Here is an 18,599-nt window from a genome sequence, read left to right as displayed (position 1 = left end):
CAGGGGGCCTCCTGGTGGTGTGTTGCTCAGAGAGACGGAGGAGGAGACAGACTTTCAGCCGGAGCTGAAGGATGAGGATTTAATTACACCTCTGTCCATTCATCTGTCCATCTGCACATTGGACACACACGTTGAGCACACACACTCTGAGAACACACACACACACACACACAGGCCAGTCTGCTGCTGGTTCCCACATCATGTTTCTATGGGCTGTGGGTCGTCTTGGAAACCAGCAGCAACCATAAAAAGCCAACACATCCTCCAAGTCACTGCTGATGTTTCAGAACATGTGGAAAGTCTGGTACCTGTGCTTTACTCCAGGTGGGGGTTGGTGGGGTTGTTGGTGGGGAGGGGGGGGGTCCTTCAGGTGTCACTCTGTCTCAGTCTTTATAGCAGGAGCCACAGATTCAGAGATTCTTTTTGCCCTGTGTGGTGCCTCTCAGGCAACCCTCAAGCAGCCCTGTAGACATCACTCAGGGCAAAAACGAGCCTCAGCTTCTTCCTCTGAATTAGCAGGTAAAATAAAGTCATTCAGTGTGTTTTTATCCACAGAAGTGATCATCAGTCAGAGGTGATGCAGAAACACTTTTATGTCAAAACATGTTTTATTTAACATAACATTTGATAGAATATTATAGATATCATATTTGATGAGGTGCCAGGTTTCTAGGAAGGAGGCCGCAGGTTTGTTCACGAGGAAGTGTCAGAAAAGAAAAAAATACAAAAGACACACACACACACACACACGTATGTGTCTTACTATGATTGTGAGGACACTGACATAATGCATTCCCTAACCCTAACACCAAGTCTTAACCCATAGAAGCACTGAAGTTGTGAGAATAGACTCAAATGTCTTCACAAAGATAGTTTCAAAACAAAAGTTGTCCACATAACCATAGAAAAACACACACACAGATGCACACACACACACTTTGCAGTCACATCATTATGACATATTATAGTGAGTTCATATGGACTGATAACATCTGATTAGCATTGATCACGGTTTCATCAGCAACAGGTAAAAAAATAAAAATAAAACAATTGAGATGAGATCAGATCTTCACTAAATCAACAAACACTGAGAGTAAACATGTTGAAACTCACAGAGACTGAGGCATGCTGGGTAAAGACACAGATCACAGACTGACGATGAGGCAGGAGGTCTCGCTCTGTGCAGTCCTGTGGTTCCAGTGGATGTTAAAGGGTCAGTTCACCCAAACTCTCTCTCAAATACGCTTCCTGGTTCCTGACGTGTGAGAGAGACTTCCTGTTACTCATCAGAGCAGAGACCGTTTTTAGGGACAGTGTCTTCAGTCAAGTCTTTCTGTGTGTTCTGGAATGTGATTGGCTGACTGGTGTCCCCACAGATATCAGTCATCAGCTGCGCTGGAACAAAAACACAGGCATGGAGCTCTACACTCAGTGGACACTTCAGCTAATATACTTGTACACCTGCAGGAAAAGGTAGATATCTGCTCAGCCAATCATGTGACAGCAGCTCACTGTGAATAACACTGTGAACTCTGAGGGTCCTCTGAGGGTTTCAGGGCTCTGTGGCTTTGTTAACATGGACTGAGAGGGTGTCCCAGGCCCGTCTTTGGTTTTGCAGACGATGGAAAAGCGTCTCCTGGCCTGAATCTGGATTTGTGCTTCGTGCTGATGTAAGGTCAGGATATAAACACGGATCCATGGATCCATCTGCTGCTGCTGCATCACATGAATGTGTCAGGAAAGGTGTTCAGGTGCAGGTGTACAGGTGTTCCAACAGAAGAGGCCACCGAGTGCAGATTACAAACATGGCCGACTGAAACCGGAGGGAACAATGTTCAAAAACCGATGAGGAACAGACGACACCACATCACACGACGACGACAATGACATGATGTCATGGAATGTCCTTCTTCCCATCAGCCCCAGCAAGCGACATCAGCAGCGCGTCTCATAGATGCCGCTTCGTCCGATGTAACGAACCCATTTAATAACGTCGTGATCACTGTAGTTCAGCTTCGGCTCAAAGACCTTCAGGTATCGAACCTTCAGACCTGACGGAGCAAATGGCACCTGTCGGGTGGGGTTGGGGGGGACAGACGGAGGAGAGAGAACAGAGTTGAGCTCCTTTCAGACTGGATTCCTGTCTGTAGGGGACAGGAGGTGTGATGACTGGCATGTCAGGGGGGTGGACTAAAACCACCAGAAGGTCGAGACCCTGTAAAACCTCCTCACATGGTCAGTGCTGCTGTGCTGTGTTCAGTCTGTACCTGTTCACAGTCAAACTGACCCACTGAAACAGCTGCTGAATCAGCTGTGATCAGCTGCTGTTTGCAGTGAACCAGTGGATGCACAGACAACTGTCACTGGATCACTGTGACACTGAAGGAATCTTAAAAACAGCAGGATTCTGAATGAAGTTCTGCAGCAGGTTTATTCTGGATGGACATCAGAGATAACGATGTCCTCAGGAAGGGAAGTCACACTGAATCTCATCAACATGTGTTTCAGGCCTGTGTTCAGGTCTGACGGATGGTTTCTGATTCTAATTCACCTCACACATCTTTGCCCCCCCCCCCCATATTTTTTTTTAGAAACCTGAACATTCAGAGTAAACAGAGACAGTAAATCTGAAATCTGAGTGAGCGTGGCTGCTGAGTGAAGCCACTGACTGTGTGTTCTGACCTCAAAGTTCATGGAGATCGGAGGTCGTGCCCACTTCTTCTTGTCATTCGTCGGCAGCAGCTCGATCTCTGCGCTGATCTGAGACTCCTTCATCCCCGCCATGCGCTTTATCCTACGACACAGGGTATAAACACGCTTGGTGAACTTCACCGGCTGTAGAGAGAGTCCGGTCGGAGAGGTAGCTGTGACGGACGATAAAACCTTTCCCTCGTCCACTCACTGAAAAGTGGAGGAGGAATTAGGACAACGAACTGAGCGGCCTTTCTGACCTGGTGATGTAATGCAGAGGTGTTTAGCTGACACGGCAGCAACAGCCGCAGTGGGTGGTGGTGCAGGTGTTGGTGTGTTTGGGGTGTTAGCGCTGATGCTGCAGAGCTGCTCTGATCTGGACTCTCTTTGTCAGCACAGACGGGTTTTATTGCTCAGCTCAGAGGTCGAACTATCGATCAGTTCAGGATGAATACATCAACATGGCAGAGGCAACAACAGAGAGAGAAGAACACCTCGACTACTTCATCTGTAGGAGTGTGTGAACCTCCGACACTCATCTGTCTTATGATCTGTTCGTTACACGGAGAATCTGTGCTGACATCTTCAGCTGCAACATGAGGTTAGAGCGTTCACTGTATTCAAGTCAGATCCAAGAGGAACTAATAACTTACTTCCAGACGATGGCGTTCTCGCTGGCTTTATATTTGGCTTTTCCCTTCATGCAGATGAGCTGAACGCCACTGGTGTTCAGAGGGGTGGGAACACGAACCTGGGGGGGGGCAAACACAGGTCAGACGGACAATCAGAAAAAGTGTTTCATCACCTCGTACGAATAAACGTACACGTTACGTAACAACGCATTTCACAGGTTTCACGTAAGTCAGTGCATTCGTACCTCGATCTTCTGAGCCAGCAGTGAAGACTTGAAGTTGGACTTTATGACGACTTTGACCTCCAGCTTGGTCCGACCGACTTCTCTGACCAGAGGGATGACTCTGAAGGGAAGGATGATGTCTTTGGTGGTTCGATACCTGAAGACAGACGACAGAGAGTCAGACGGACTGTCTCCTCCCGTCTCTGACAAACCATTTTTGTGTGCAGTGGTGTCTGACCTCATGAGCTCGTAGTCTCCATCTGGAGGGATGAAGCTGATGCTGCGTTCAGAGTCGAACTTACTGAGACGGACACACTGATGGAAGGTGCAGTCATCGATCGCTATCGACTGTTTACCACTGAGGAGAGCAGAAGGGTCAGCTCAGTTCAGCAGTCCCACTGGAGAATTACCATTTTTTAACAACAGAGAAAAACTGGAAAACAGCTGCAGACTGATGGCCTTTGTGACCTCTGACCTCTTGCTGCCGTCCTCAGAGCTCCCTCCTTTCCCCTGCTTCTCAATGACAATCTTGTCGTTCATCCCAAATTTACACTCGGGCATCCCGCTCAGGTAACTCTTCATCACCACCCGACCTGAGACGTGAGCACTGAGCACCTGACCTGCGCACACACACACACACGCACACACACACACAGAGAAACACACACAGGCTGTTACACAGAGGTGACCCTGGTGTGAAGACGCCCTCTGGTGGCAAGTGAGGGTGGTACAGTTCCTCCTCTCAACAGCTGCATGACAGTGATGTCATACTGCCTTAACATTGGGTCATATGATAACAGTCGGAACAGTTAATCAAATAATCGATCAATCAACAGAAAATCAATCGACTTCAGACTATTCTGACAAGTGAATAACAGTTAATCGTTTTTTAGGCAAACATGCTGGTCGGACAAAACGCGTCATATGAAGACGATGACCACTGAACTCACTGGTATCGAACCTCCGTCAAACTCCACCCCCACATGGCAAGTTAGTGGGATTAGTAAGTGTAGTGTGATTACTGAGTTTCAGATTGTAATCCACTGCACTACTGTTAAAAAGAATGTGATGTGTTGCTGAGCACTGTTACTGCAGTCCTACCTTGCGGTGACATAAGCAGGTTGACGCTCTCCAGTACGTCCAGAAACAGCTCGTTTCTTCTGTATTTGATTCCTTCTCTCCTCCAGCCGATCTGACCTGTGACCTGACTGGTGATCTGAGACTGCTCCTCTTTGGTCTGGGGTTGTGGGGTGGGGGGGAGGGGTGTTAATGTTAAAGTCAGTGTGGTAGATGAACATTTATACTAGTTTCAACCATTTTTCTGTGTGTGTGTACTCACATGGTGCTGAGGAGTGGTCCAGATGAACATGAAGCCACAGGAACAGACAGGAAACAGTTTCTTTAGTTTCACTGACAGAACATTTCGGCAAACATCTTTTTTTCACTTTCATCCCAAGAGTTAAAATCTCGCCTTCATTCTTTGTTCAGATTAAACAAATCAGATAAACACGTTATTATTGTTGTTATTATGCTCTTGTCCCTGCTGTCGTCTACCTGATTGCTCAGCTTTGATGACACCTCTGATTGGTCTACTTTCTCCTTCCATAAATAGCTTCAAAGGTTGAATAAACGGACGTTGCCCTGAATTGAACATGTGAGCTATTAGAATGAGAACTGCTCATAATCTGAGCGTCACCCTTTATTTGAGAACTGACAGTATTATCAATCAAAATGAGGCAGTGAGCGAGTCCTACCTGGCTCTTGATGCCCTGCTGAGTGATGAAGGTTTTCAGAGCTCCGGTCTCTGAGTTCTGAGGATAACCAAAGTCCAAAATCTCTGCAGGAAATAAACACGGTCACAACAAACAGACTAACTAACAGCACTAACAGACTAAACTAACAGCACCGCCGTCATCGCAGCACAAATCTGCGGCTCAGCAGAGACGTCCCCCGTCAGCGCTGTATTTTCTTTAGGTTTTGATTTTCTCATCCAACGCTTACAAAAATCAAAACCTAAAAAAACAACAGAGCCACAGAATAACAACAGCATCCAGGTGTGAAGAGATGACACTTCCTGTTGGAGTTCAGGCTTAAAAACAGAAGAAAAAAACAGAAATGCTTCGATCAAAGAGATAAAACCGACCCACTCCCAGTCCTGCCCCTGTTAAACACACTGTTTGTTTACCATCGAGCAGCTCGTAGATGAGGACGAAGTTGTTCTTGACATTCTCCTCGCTGATCTTGCCGAAGTACGCCGTCATCACGTCACACATCTTGTAGAGGAACTCGAACACCATGGCGGCGTTGACGTTCTGCTTGGTGACAGCTGCCAGCCAGATGTTGGAGCGCTTCACGTGGAAGAAGCTGGTCCGAGCTATGTTGGTGACCGGAGAGCGGACCTGCTGCCGGGCGTGGATGACGTTAACACGAAACGCATCCACCGCATTTCTCCTGAACACAGAGACGGGACCAGGTTAAAATCAGTGAGTGAACCAGAAGATTACGAAAACTGACCCTAGATCTGACATGGGAGAAGAAACTGCGCAGTTCGTCCTATTACCCAATCATCTTTGTTCTGTCTTCACAGGTAAACACAAACAGCAACACTCATACCCACCGAGACAGGCGACTCAGCGTCAGTGATATCTGAAGATGTCCACAGGCCATTGTACACAGGTAAAATGTCCTAAATCATGTCCCCACATTTCATCTTCAGGACCTTTGGGTCTTATGGTTGTTACTTAGACTTTTACATCATTATTATCAAAGTGTCGAAATGATTTATGTAATGTTAGATTTCTTTTTGGATTATTTGTGTTGTGGGTTTAAATGAATAACCCATAACATATATATAATAATAAGAGACCCAGCGTTACAAACCTCTGAGCACTGACAGAGGACAGACGTCTCCAGCCTCATCTCCCTCCATCAGCAGCCATGTTATCAGTGCAGACTGCGATGACCTCATCACTCTGAGGCTTCTCTTAGCGCTGCAGGGCTTACCGCTACGCTGCTGTTGCCTAGCAACAGGCTCCCTGCATCACAGCGACAGGGAGACTGAGGCTGCAGCACGTTCAGCACGCATCTCTGCAGCGTCGATCCAGACGAGCTGAAGAGGATTTCACCGAACCAAACCACCAAGCATCTATTTACCCGTCTGTTTGGGGGTCTGTTTTTACACAGGGAGGAGCATCTTGTTCACGCCATGCTCCCAGTTCCACACATAACTTGTCCCTGTACATCCTCAGTCTGAGCAGCTGGATTAATCCTGCTGGTCGCCAACGCTCTGGTCTCCCAACCACTCCTCTGACCTTTACGCCCCCAATGGTCAAAGTCTGCTTGACTGACAGACGTTTAAGCCGACCACGCTCAGCTAAGGAGGTTTCTGTCTCCTCAGCTCCACCCAGGCTCTGTCCTCTTTACCTCCACTGACCCACAAAGTGACAAAAAGTGACAACACTGAACCCACGGCTTCAGACACCTGTCAGGCTCCCCGTGCAGAGAGGTGTAACACTGACTGAGGATCAGTTTAGTTTAGTTTAGTTTAGTTTAGCTCATGGGTTTAGTTTAGTTTAGCATGGACCTGAGGGACTCACCCAATGTCATCGCGGTACACCCTGGAGATCAACACCTCCCCCTTATGGTTGTAGATGAAGAGTCCTCCAATCATGGCTGATGCGGTCAGTCGGAGATGACGATCATAATGAAGAGTCACTACACAGAGAGGGAGAGGAGGTTTATTATTACAGAGGAAAGTAAAGGGCATGAAACTGTTTCTCTCCAGATTAGAGAATCTGCTCATGTGGTGGAAATAAAGAGTCCAAGAAAAACCAATGATTCCAATCACTGATATTTCTGCCATCGCCTTTTACTCCTGTTTTGACATTTCTTTTCAATTTTTCTTTCATTTTGTATATAACAGAAATAACACAGGGAAAGAACTTGTAAATCCTTAAAAAAAATTGTCAGGCTGAGAATACTAATTACTGCACTGATGGAAATTTATATTTCAAAGCCTTCTCAGCACATGAAGGGAACATGAACATCAGAAACATCAAACACGTTCAGTAAATCCTGGATCTGATGCTGTTCATTCTGAGACTTACAGGCAGGTACAACACTAATACTAATTCATCAAAAACATTATACAGTCGATCTGATAATGATATTTACAAACTCAAAACTATAATGTACAAAGTCTGAATTTACATACATGCGTTTCAGTTCAGCGACTCTGCCACTTTTTCTTTTCCCGGCGCAAATGTGTTTATATTTGGGCTTATAGAAAAAGAAAATGGCTGTGTTGTTTTTATGTTGTACGATCTTTCCTTCCAGCACCGTCGCGTCTGTGAACACCGTCCAATAATTGGTCCTTTTAACATCACAGCTGCCAGTTAGCATGTTAGCTTAGCTGGGGATATTCGTTAATTCGTCCAATTCAAGATGTAAAAAAAAAAGAGAAATATTAACCAACCGACAAACAGTGAATATAAGCGTGGACACTAACGTTGCCCTTCAGCGGTGGTAACATAGTTAGCTCACACGTCCCCGTTAATCTGGTAGACGGAACCCATTCCGAACTCCATTTAAAAATCTGACATTTTAAAGGGGCTTTATTTGATAAGATACATCTGCACACATAGCGTATTTGGACCTTGAGACAGTCGGTAACGGTGGGTCTCTGGCGGTACTCACTGGATATAGGAAAATAAACATGCAGCATGTACTACGTTAATATTTCAACTTTTAAAGTCAGGACCAGATCACACTAAAATATCGGCTGAAGTTACCGCCCAGTCACGTACGATACGGTGTAGCTAAAGATAACGTTATTTATCGATAGAACGGGGATTTTAAAAGCAAAAAAGCTATAATATTACTAAACATAGCTGCTGTTTGTGTGTGCCGAATTGAAGGGTGGTTCCTAATGACACATAACCGATATTGAATCACAACTTACACAGAATGCTCGGGTGCTGATAATCAATAAATACCTGAAAATCATAACACTAGCAACACCTGCTAACGTTACTGCAGCAGTGAGACGGTGACGGTCACTCCGCCGCTGCTGCAGTGCAGACAGAGAGAGACAGACAGCCAGACGGAGAGACAGGCAGACAGTCGGTGATGCTGTCTGTCCTCCGTGTCCTTACCCGCTCCGCAGAGAGGCCACCGTGTCTCCGGGCTGCCTCACAGAGAACCACACAGGCCCCGCCGTCCTCCCATCAGGACATTTGACCGTGAAAACCGGACTCTCCCGTCTCGTCCGGTCGGAGGCAAGATGTCGGCGGCGGAGCAGCCTGTCAGCTGACGGAGCCCGGCCCGGCCGCGTCCGGTTCAGAAACACCACCCTCCTCCACCAGGACTCGTCCCGCCTCACCAAACCGTATTTTAACTCCGCACAGATCTTTATTTCAATCATTTTAATACCGATGTGTCGGTGTGGTTACTTCCCCGACAGGACCCAGGCGGGTGGTCTTCTCTGGCCGCTCGCTGAGACCTAGGTGGCAGGTGAGTGGATTGGGACGCGCCCCTCCCCTCCTCGGGGGCTGAGCTGTTTATATGAGTCCTGATCATCACTCAGCAGGCCTTATTCAGATCTCAGACCCGCTCTGCCGTCTCAGGTTTATCTGAAACAGAATCCATAATCCATGTTTCCAGTGCTGGATGTAGTCCAGGTAGGCCAGAACTGAAACGCTAGGGGGGTCTAGAACTGCAGGAGCTCAACAGCTCCAGACTGTGTGCGTGAAATGTGTTTGGGAACCTGCAGCACTTAAGCCAGGAGTGTATGAGGCGCATGCGAGTTGGAGGAAAACCAAAGACATGATCTTCTTCTTCTTCTTCTTCTTCCGAGAAGCCCCTGGTTTACACCACATTATTCACAACCACTGAAGTACAACATCCACTGTATCAGGTCCTCCATCCTCCATCCTGTGGCCTTGGGCCTGGAGAGGAGACCAACAGAGGAAACTGGTGTTTTTACTGGAAAGTCTGGGAAACCAGAACCTAAAATAATCCACATTTTTGAAACCAAATCTGCAGAAATGTTTGTGGTTGTCCTGTCCGATGGTGTTTCGTTCTTTTTATCAAACAGGGATTAGGTACAGCCTGTATACACTGCATCTATCGGTACTGAGCTTTGATTAAAGGAAGTTCAACACAAAAAGTCTGTTTGACATTTTTAATGTTTTTTTTTCTCCTTTAAAAAGCTTCAGTGGATGAAGACAGAGCAAAGACAAAATCATGTTCAGAAATAAAAACAATCTGGCTGTTTGACATCAAACTTTCTATAGTCTCCGTCAGACTGAGCTGTTTATCCATCAGGGGCAAATAATAAATATATTCATATACATTATAACGTGTGCTCTGGGAAGGAGGTCAGGTGTGCTTCTGATATTTCAACAACACGTGCTACACAGGGCCGACGGTGATGTCAGTGGAAATGAGGTACAGTTTGACTTAATCTCCAGTTTTTGGCTCCACCTGAATCCGACTGAAAAACTGGACACAGCAGAGACTTGGACGTTGTCACTGGATTTCACTGATTACTGATTGTCCAAAACAAACACCAGGTTCAAGCATCAGGCAGGGCGGTTCACAGTGGACACATAAATAAATCAACTTCTCATGAACCTTTGGGAATGAAACTTTCCTTAATGAAATCTAACCACCATCTGCAGATCGTCTGTTAACACATAGGTGTTTCCAGGTCCCACCCTGACATCACCTGGTATAACATCCTCACCACACCGGAGGTCACATGACATCCACAAAGAAATCACTGGGGTTTCCCATGGCCAGGTGGAAGGACTGTCTGGAGGCGGATATTTCCGGTGGGACTGAGGAAAGGTCTTGATGCTGACCCGGAGACGGCGAGAGAGTCGATGGGGGGTCCTTTAAGTCTTTATTACTGTGGAGACCAGAGATGGAGTTCGGGGGTCGCCGGGTGCCGTCATCGCCAGGGAACTCCATCGCTAGGTGTTTGGTGGGCTCTGACTGGCTGCCTCCTTGTCCTCCCTCCTTCTGACCATCACTACAATTTGATCCGCTGCTGCGACTTCCTGTTTGGTATGACACATGATATCTTCATGTTAGTGCAAGGCCACAGGAAGTATTACAAGTGCACTGCCATCCTGATGTTCTGTCTGTCTGGTCCTCATCCTGCGGCTCTTGCTGTTTATGCAGGGTTGACACACGTAAATGACACAGGAGGCAAATTTAAACACAGAGAAAATCCTAAAAAACTGTTTTAGGAATAAAATTCTGTCAACATTAAGTGATTCAGTATGCAGAGGTAATTTGCAGTAAGATATATCATTGATTTTTTTATTTATTAGCTGAGTTTCTATTGATCCCTGTGCGTTTTTGGTGATTATGTATCACTGAATGTTTGTATTAACTATTATCAGGACAGAAAAGCAAACAGAAAACACGACTGTCACCTTCACTGTGCTGACTTCCTCCTCCTCCCCCTGTCCAGGCCGGCAGCTGCTGAAGGGGGTGAGAAGAGCTGTAGGGGTGAGGCACGGGGTACTGGTAGGGGAAGGCTGGAGCCCACTGGGGGCTTGAAGCTGCAGCCAGCGGGTCACAGTCTGATCCTCCTCCTCGGCTGGAGGCCCCTTCGTGGTCCAGCAGGGACATCATACCCAGATCTAACAGACAGGAAGAACCACATCTCTGTTACAAGTGTAATCCTGGGATCCTGGTTCTTCATCCAGGAATTCTCCAAAATTCTCCAATTGATCAGAACTGTATTGGCTCAGCCCAGACTGTCTCACCTCCACAGAGGTCGCCGAACACATAGTAGCACTGCTCAGAGAAGGTGACCTTGTTGACGGTGTGTCGGATGTATCCGGCCTTCAGCAGGTTTCCTGCATACTTCCGGGCTTCACGGCGGTCTGTGAAGCCTTCCACGTTACGGTGGAGCCAGTCCACCACGTCTGAACCTGGACAGATACAAGATAAACTGAAGTTAGAGGTTGATCTTTGTAGAACTCAAATTCAGAAATTGAAATCAGTGCAGTTTTATATTTTGGATGAGTTTTTATCAATATGATACAACTCGTCACAAACATCACTGTGTCTCAGGGTACTGAAATATTCATAGACGTCTTCAGAGACTAGACTGAGGGTCAGACCCGGCTGATCCTGCTGGAGGACACAGACTGGGATGTGAGCTGGGTTTCGTACCGATGAAGGCATTGGGGATGGTGATCTTCAGCCACATCCTGTCCCGAACCTCCAGGCCTGACTCCGGATTGGCCATCGCCTTGACAACAGCTGTGACGTCGCTGTGGATAGTGAGATGGTTTTCTTCATGGACACCTAATAAGACAACAGCAGACTACTGTTGGAGTCATGGATGGACAGGTAAAGGACAGAGGGATGGATGCTGCAGTGGCTGATGGGAATCTTACCGTAGTGTGGGAGGAGCCTCCCTGTCATGGCGGCGGTGTGAGACACCCAGGCAGCAGGGTCGATGGGACGGACCGGTTCACCTTCAGGGGTTTAAAGAAAGACAGCGTAGAGAGAATAACAAGACATATTAATATAACTTTACAGGATTAGACTGAATAAAATTTATAATGAATGAATAACAATTCATGAGTGCTACTCCACTGTGCGTACAGTTCATCACCCAGTATTTTACTGGGACCTGATTCATACAACGAAGTCACACAGTAAATTACCGGATGGATTATAAAATGTTAAGATTAGTGCTCGGGTCAGGGGAACAGATTATTTCTAGCAAAAACACTTATGTTGTTGTTGTTGTTGTTGACTCACTTCTGGGCAACATGAAGCAGCCTCTTGGGTTTGGATCCCAACACTTTGCCACAGTTAATGTCACCGGACTGCAGACAGACAGACAGGCAGACAGACAGAAAAGAAAAGAAAAGCAGCTCTGTCAACAGCAGATTATTATGTGAAAAGAACATGTGCACAGTTGGTATTTGGTGTGAGACTCTGACCTCGTCACTCCAGTGTCAGAGAACGTGGAGTGACGACTACAATTTCACAACCAACAGAGGAACTAACGGAGCTACTTCACACAGAAAAGAAATAAGCACAGAGGGGCAGTGGCAGTAAAAGCAGTAGTAGTAGTAGTAGTAGTAATAGCGGTATCAGATGTAAAACCTGACCCTGGTTTGTGGACGATCTCCCTCAGGACTCGGACAGCGTCGTCATTACTCATGTTTTCAAAGTTGATGTCATTCACCTGAAACAGAGGAAACTTCTCACATCAGTGTTTCTACTGCTTTTAAAACACGTACATTATAAACAGTAATGCAAGCAGTAGAAGTATCAGTAGGAGCAGTAGAATTGGAGTAGAAAAACTGCAGTAGTAGTGGCAGTACTGCAGTAGTACCTGCAGTAACATGTCTCCCGGCTCGATGCGTCCATCTGCTGCCACCGCTCCTCCCTTCATGATGGAGCCGATGTAAATGCCTCCATCGCCTCTGTCGTTACTCTGACCAACAATACTGATCCCCAGGAAGTTATACCTCTCTGACAGACAGACAGGCAGAGAGGGAGACAGGCAGGCAGTGTTAATAACAGCTCTGTAGGCAAACAGGTGACCTCAGAGGTCTTGTGACACCTGACAGGTAAAATACGTCACTTTGCTGATAATCCACCATCACCTGAATCTTCAGCAGGAACAAACTGTTTGTTCAGTATCATATTCATTTAAATGGCTGCTCTTTGTTTCCATGGTTACAGTCCAGTGACTTCAAACTGTCCCAGGACGTCAGGGATTTCTGCGACGCGTTGAGGTGAGACACACAGGGACAGACACACAAACAGCCATGAGCCTGTCCGGATACGGGCGTCCATGTTTCCACGGCACGCACAGAAAAGTCTCAGAGCTTTTAGCTCAGAGCTTTTAGATGTTTTAACACACTCTGCGCACAGTAATCACTCTCCGTGTCTTCAGTGCTCTTATTGTGTTTTTTTTTTAATTTTATTTGTGTTTTTATGGTGAAAAATCAGCCATGAGACGATGGCATCTGATGGATCTGTATATTAACTGAAAACAGCAGCTGACGGAGTGAAGTGTCGGTTCGAGACGTTCAGACGTTTCACACCTTTTTACAGACTCAGTAGCTGAGTGCAGCTCCGTCTGTCGGCTCTGTACTCACCCATGTTCAGAGTGACAGTGATGATGTTGAGCGACATGGTGGAGTCAGTGACACTGCTGAAAGACACAGACTGACAGACAGACAGGGAGAGAGGGACATGAGGACAGAGACAGACAGGTAAAGGAGAGGACAACGAAGGACAGATCAGTGAATGTAAATTCAGACACATAAAGGTAGAAGACAGAGGAAAGAAGCTGTCTGACATCAGGTATCGTCAGTGACAGAATCAACATCATGAATCAGAGAAAATTAAAGACTGAGCCTTTAACTAAACTGTAAAATTAAAATTATATATGGACAGTTTCTGTTAACAAAATAAAGCTTCAGCTTTCCTCCACAAACACACACAGACTCTGAACTCCATCATTAAGGTCGCCTGATGAGTGTGAGTGTGAATGTGTGTGTGTCCGTGTGCATTTACCCTCTCCATCCGCGGGTTTTTGGGTTTTCGGTGGCGGCGGCGCTGTCGCCTGACGAGTCGCGGCGTGGAGCTGCTCTGCTCTGTTGATTGGCTGAACCTGGTGTGACATCACAGAGGGAAACACCTGGCTCAGTTGATTGACAGCTGTGTGGTCAATAAGTCTATGTGTTTTTATATTTAAACACAAAAACGTAAAGTATTACCAAAGTACCAAAATTAACCAATGAAAAAAATAAAAGAGAATATCATTAAATATTAAATACATAAATAAAATGCCTGAAATGAGAACTTAAAATAGTAAAAATCTTTTTTAAGTTATATTAAATTTAATTTTACAAACTCTAAATCAGAATTAATATTAGTACGTCACATATACACACCTGAAAATATGAGTAAAAAAACAATCTTTAAACTCAAAATCCTTCATATGTTTATGAGTGTTAAAGTCAAAGACATGAAAAATGTAAACAATCCAAAACCCAGAACATAAAACGTAACGAAAGACGAAAAAAACGAACAAAAATCCTTTAAAAAGAAGAAAAGCAGAAATGGGTGAGGATGAAAACTTGAATCAGAGAAGATGAATCCAGTTCAGTGTTTCTCTGACTGACGCAGGAACAGACTATTTCTGCTCTCAGATCAGTGGGGACTCTTTTATCTGCAGGACAATACGGGCTGACCCACCAGTCACATGACCAGCCGCAGCCAATCAGAGCCGGAGGAGGAGAGCGGCGCGTGAACAGATTTACTAGAGCAGAAGAAGACGATGACCTGAGGGCAGGTGAGTGTGTTAAAACGAACTTACCAATCACAGAGAGAGCTGCTGATGATGTCACTGAGCGACGTGACAGAGAGTTTCTGTGTTTATGTTTATGTTTATTTAAAGGAGCAGTTCAACATTTTATATGTCAGAGGTTTGGGAATGTGTTATGTCTGTGTGTGTGTGTGTGTGTGTGTGTGTGTGTGTGTGTGTGTGTGTGTGTGTGTGTGTGTGTGTGTGTGTCTGACCTTCCTCCTGAGTCTTCCTCAGATGAGCAGAAACTGGTCGTCTCTAACTCGCTGCTCTGTTGGTTCGACAAGCTGTCACCTGCCCCTGTTGGCCCCGCCCCATTCTGCTCAGCCGGTCGGTGGGCGTGGGCGTGGCCGTTCAGATGCCCACCTGCAGAGACGGCGGCCAATCAGAGACATAGACAGCATGATGTCTGACATCAGGGACCAAAAACAGGCTGCAGGTTTAACAATCATGTAAATTATCTCACTCAGGTTGAAACATGATAAAAATAAAAAAGTATTTTTCAGAAATCAGTTGTGTTTCCTGGTAAACTCAGCTGAGACTGATGACACTATCAGTCGCCCAGAGTAAACCTCAGTAACTTCACGTACCTCTGTCACTCGCGTCTCTCTCTCTCCTCTCTGAAGGCGAAGCGGCAGGTTTGACCTCTGACCCCTGGAGTGCATCGTGGCCGCTGACAGCTGCAGCGCTGAGAGGCAGAGGAACAACAGTTGCTGATGCTCTTTTACTGTTTTACTGTGTTAATCTTTGATTTAACAGGGACTCACTGGAAGGACGGAGGTCTGGAGTCTCCGATCCCACCTGTCCTTTCTGTGGGGGGCGGGGCCAGGCTGGTGGGCGTGGACACTGACTGAATGTCTGACCCCCTGAAATCTGACTGACAGGTGTCTGAGGACACCACCTGAGGAGAGAGGAAAAGATTCACCTTGTTAAAAAGTTAACGTGTGTGTGTGTGTGTGTGTGTGTGTGTGTGTGTGTGTGTGTGTGTGTGTGTGTGTGTGTGTGTGTGTGTGTGTGTGTGTGTGTGTGTGTGTGTTTCTGACCCAGCAGACGACTCGTCCATTCACAAAGGGCAGCCTGGCATCGTCATCACTGATCTCCTCTTTCACAACCCTGTTAACACACACACATCATCATCATCATCATCATCATAATCATCATATCATATATATGATGTGGAGCTTGTCCAGTCCTGCCTCAGTCACTGGATGAGACTGGATGGGAACTGATGAGACATGGTGAGACAGGATGGGACTGGACAGAATGAACTCCACATCATAATTTATCATATCTTATCCAAACATTTACATAAAGATATTCTAGCAAATAAAAACTGGATAAACTGGGTATTTGTGTTTTTTTGTATGTTAATTGTGATTTTCTTGATGATAAAACAAAACATGTTGTGTTAACCTTTGTGCTGTTAATGCACCGACCCTAAGTCATGTTTAATGTCCTCCACAGAGGACTGAGACTTTCTGACAGATAATCTTTACCACAGACCCGACAGCCTGCACGCCACTAAGGTATAACCGTGCCCCCTCCCCCACGGACGTGATAACAACAAATAATCCTCCATAACACACAGAGAACTGATCTGCTGCAGAGCCTGTAAATCTCTGCTCATTGTTAAAGCTCCCTCCCCAGGAATCGTGGGTTTAGTTTTAAAGGTTTGGTTTAGTTCAACATAAACTGGCCTCAGTGTTTGTTGCACAGCAGTGAAACACTCAGTGTTTATTCTGTTTCTAATTTTTTCACTTGAACAGTGTTGATTTATTAAAGACAACACGCATGAGTCAGTGTGAATCAGCTGGATCGTTTTCTGGTGACATGTTTCTGAAACCAAAACAGAGAGACAGAGAACAACAAGACGTAATGAAGAAAACAACAACAACAACAAAATAAAGGTATTAAGGCAGCACAGGAAACAAGAAAAACAGCTGATCAGTACTGGTGTGTGTGTGCGGTGATCTAAAACAAACAAACAAACAAACTGATGATGAGATGAAACTGATATCAGTCTGAAACATCTGCCAAAGAACAAGAAGATTTAAAATGTTGGACTGGTCCGTTGTCTTTATGCTTGTCATTAAAACTGTTTCAGGATCAATGACTGTGATCACTTACACACACACAGCAGGCAGATTTCATCAGAGTGAATGTTAAACAGCTTTTGGTTTTAACAGATACACTCTGTTATGTAACTGCATTGTGTGTGTGTGTGTGTGTGTGTGTACTTGTAGATCTATCTTTGTGAGGATATTTGACTATAGACCATACGAAGTGAGGACATTTTGGTAAAGTGAGGACATTTTGGTCGGTCACACCTTTAAAGGGCTGTTTGAAGGTTCAGACTTCAGCCTCAGGTTGGAATCAGGTTTGGGTTGGGGTTAGTGGGTTAGGGAATGCATTATGTCAATGAGTGTCCTCACAAAGATAAAGTGAAGAAAATGCATATGAACATGATTTGTTTACTCTTGTACCTTAGCTCAGGAGGCAGTTTGCCGGTTTGTTTGTTTGTTTATTTGTTATTACATAAAAAGTAATGAACTGATTTGCACCAAACTTGATGGAGGGACGGGTCCTGGTTCCATCTGCTGACAGCCACTCTGCTTTATTTATTTTGACCATGCTGTTCCTCTTGTTTACCTTTTCTTCTTTAGCACCTGATCATACAATAGATTTTTCTATACATTTGCATCAAATGTTGCCCGACAAATAAAATGAACTTAAACCTTGGTTGTCTTTGTTTTCAGGAGTCTGTCAGCAGTCAAATATATTTCTATATTTTTTTAATCAATTAAATGAACTGCCCACATTCATGTTTCTGCTCAAACAGAATATTTAGTCATGTGTATTATATGTTGTGCTGATGTACACAATCACTGTCACAATATCAACATAAATATCAGGCCAGACCACCTATAAAATCAATAATGACTGACATCAATAATCACTGACTCATCAATGATCAGTAATCACTGACGTGTATCAATAATCACACCGATGACTGGAAATATTTGTGCTGCGTTTTATTTTTGTACCGATCACTGTTATCGATACAACTGATCACGTGACTCACCCGAAGTCGTCGTCCACGGACTTGAAGAAGAATTTGACGTTGGGTTTGTTCAGCACCTGTTTGAAGTCCGCCAGGGTGACGCGCTGCGGGGGCACGTTGATCCGGATCAGGTAGGGGGTCTCCTGGTCCTCCAGGTGGTAGATGACCCGGGTCCCCTCCGCCATGCTGTCCCCCATGGAGCACGGAACGGCCACAAGACCGGCACGGCCCGGAACACCGCACCGGCCTGGAGAAGAGACGGGGGTGATAGGGGGGGTGCGGGCGGAGGGGATGGAGGGGATGGAGGGTGTTACAGAGAGAGACACTGACTGTCTCTGTCCACCTGTCTGTCCGCCTGTCTGTCTCTCTCTGAGGTCTCCGGTCCTCCGGTTCTGGTCCAGATGTGTCGGTCCAGCTGTTGCAGGTCTCTGATGCTCTCAGTCTCCTCCGGATGCCACACCGCCGTCAAGACCAACACAATAATACACACCACTTCCGATATGGCCCTTCAAAATAAGACCATGGGTACAGGTTTGCAGACAAGTGCTACTAAAGTGATGAAAACAAAATGTATGAACATACATAAACACAGCAATGCTGTGTTAGGTATTAAATATGGAAAAATAACGAAGAAA

The 18,599-nt window shown here is 45.8% G+C and overlaps 2 protein-coding genes across 2 annotated transcripts; both read right to left on the bottom strand.

The window, feature by feature from the left end:
• Positions 1–586: 586 nt before the first annotated feature.
• On the bottom strand, positions 587–8,842 carry ap2m1b (adaptor related protein complex 2 subunit mu 1b). Its single transcript, XM_041046229.1, has 12 exons — positions 8,701–8,842; positions 7,144–7,261; positions 5,733–5,998; positions 5,302–5,384; positions 4,887–4,892; positions 4,649–4,784; positions 4,023–4,167; positions 3,786–3,905; positions 3,569–3,704; positions 3,345–3,442; positions 2,683–2,794; positions 587–2,070 (listed from the first exon to the last, which is right to left on the bottom strand). The coding sequence occupies exons 2-12, from the start codon at positions 7,215–7,217 to the stop codon at positions 1,936–1,938; spliced, it is 1,311 nt and encodes a 436-aa protein (XP_040902163.1). The 5' UTR covers positions 7,218–7,261; positions 8,701–8,842; the 3' UTR covers positions 587–1,935.
• A 1,412-nt stretch (positions 8,843–10,254) lies between these two features.
• Positions 10,255–18,161, bottom strand: LOC121187113 (segment polarity protein dishevelled homolog DVL-3). The gene is made up of 15 exons (XM_041046228.1): positions 17,986–18,161; positions 15,947–16,016; positions 15,671–15,804; positions 15,503–15,591; positions 15,119–15,269; positions 14,111–14,207; positions 13,690–13,759; positions 12,918–13,057; positions 12,691–12,767; positions 12,335–12,402; positions 11,965–12,045; positions 11,738–11,872; positions 11,326–11,493; positions 10,990–11,199; positions 10,255–10,608 (listed from the first exon to the last, which is right to left on the bottom strand). Exons 1-15 carry the CDS (start codon positions 18,159–18,161, stop codon positions 10,304–10,306), a joined length of 1,971 nt encoding a protein of 656 aa, XP_040902162.1. The 3' UTR covers positions 10,255–10,303.
• Positions 18,162–18,599: the final 438 nt, after the last annotated feature.

This window comes from Toxotes jaculatrix, chromosome 9 (genome assembly GCF_017976425.1).
Source record: "Toxotes jaculatrix isolate fToxJac2 chromosome 9, fToxJac2.pri, whole genome shotgun sequence".
Taxonomy (NCBI): Eukaryota; Metazoa; Chordata; class Actinopteri; family Toxotidae; genus Toxotes; species Toxotes jaculatrix.
The sequence above is the reverse complement of the archived record's forward strand: the minus strand, read 5'-3'. Positions and strand labels throughout refer to the sequence as shown.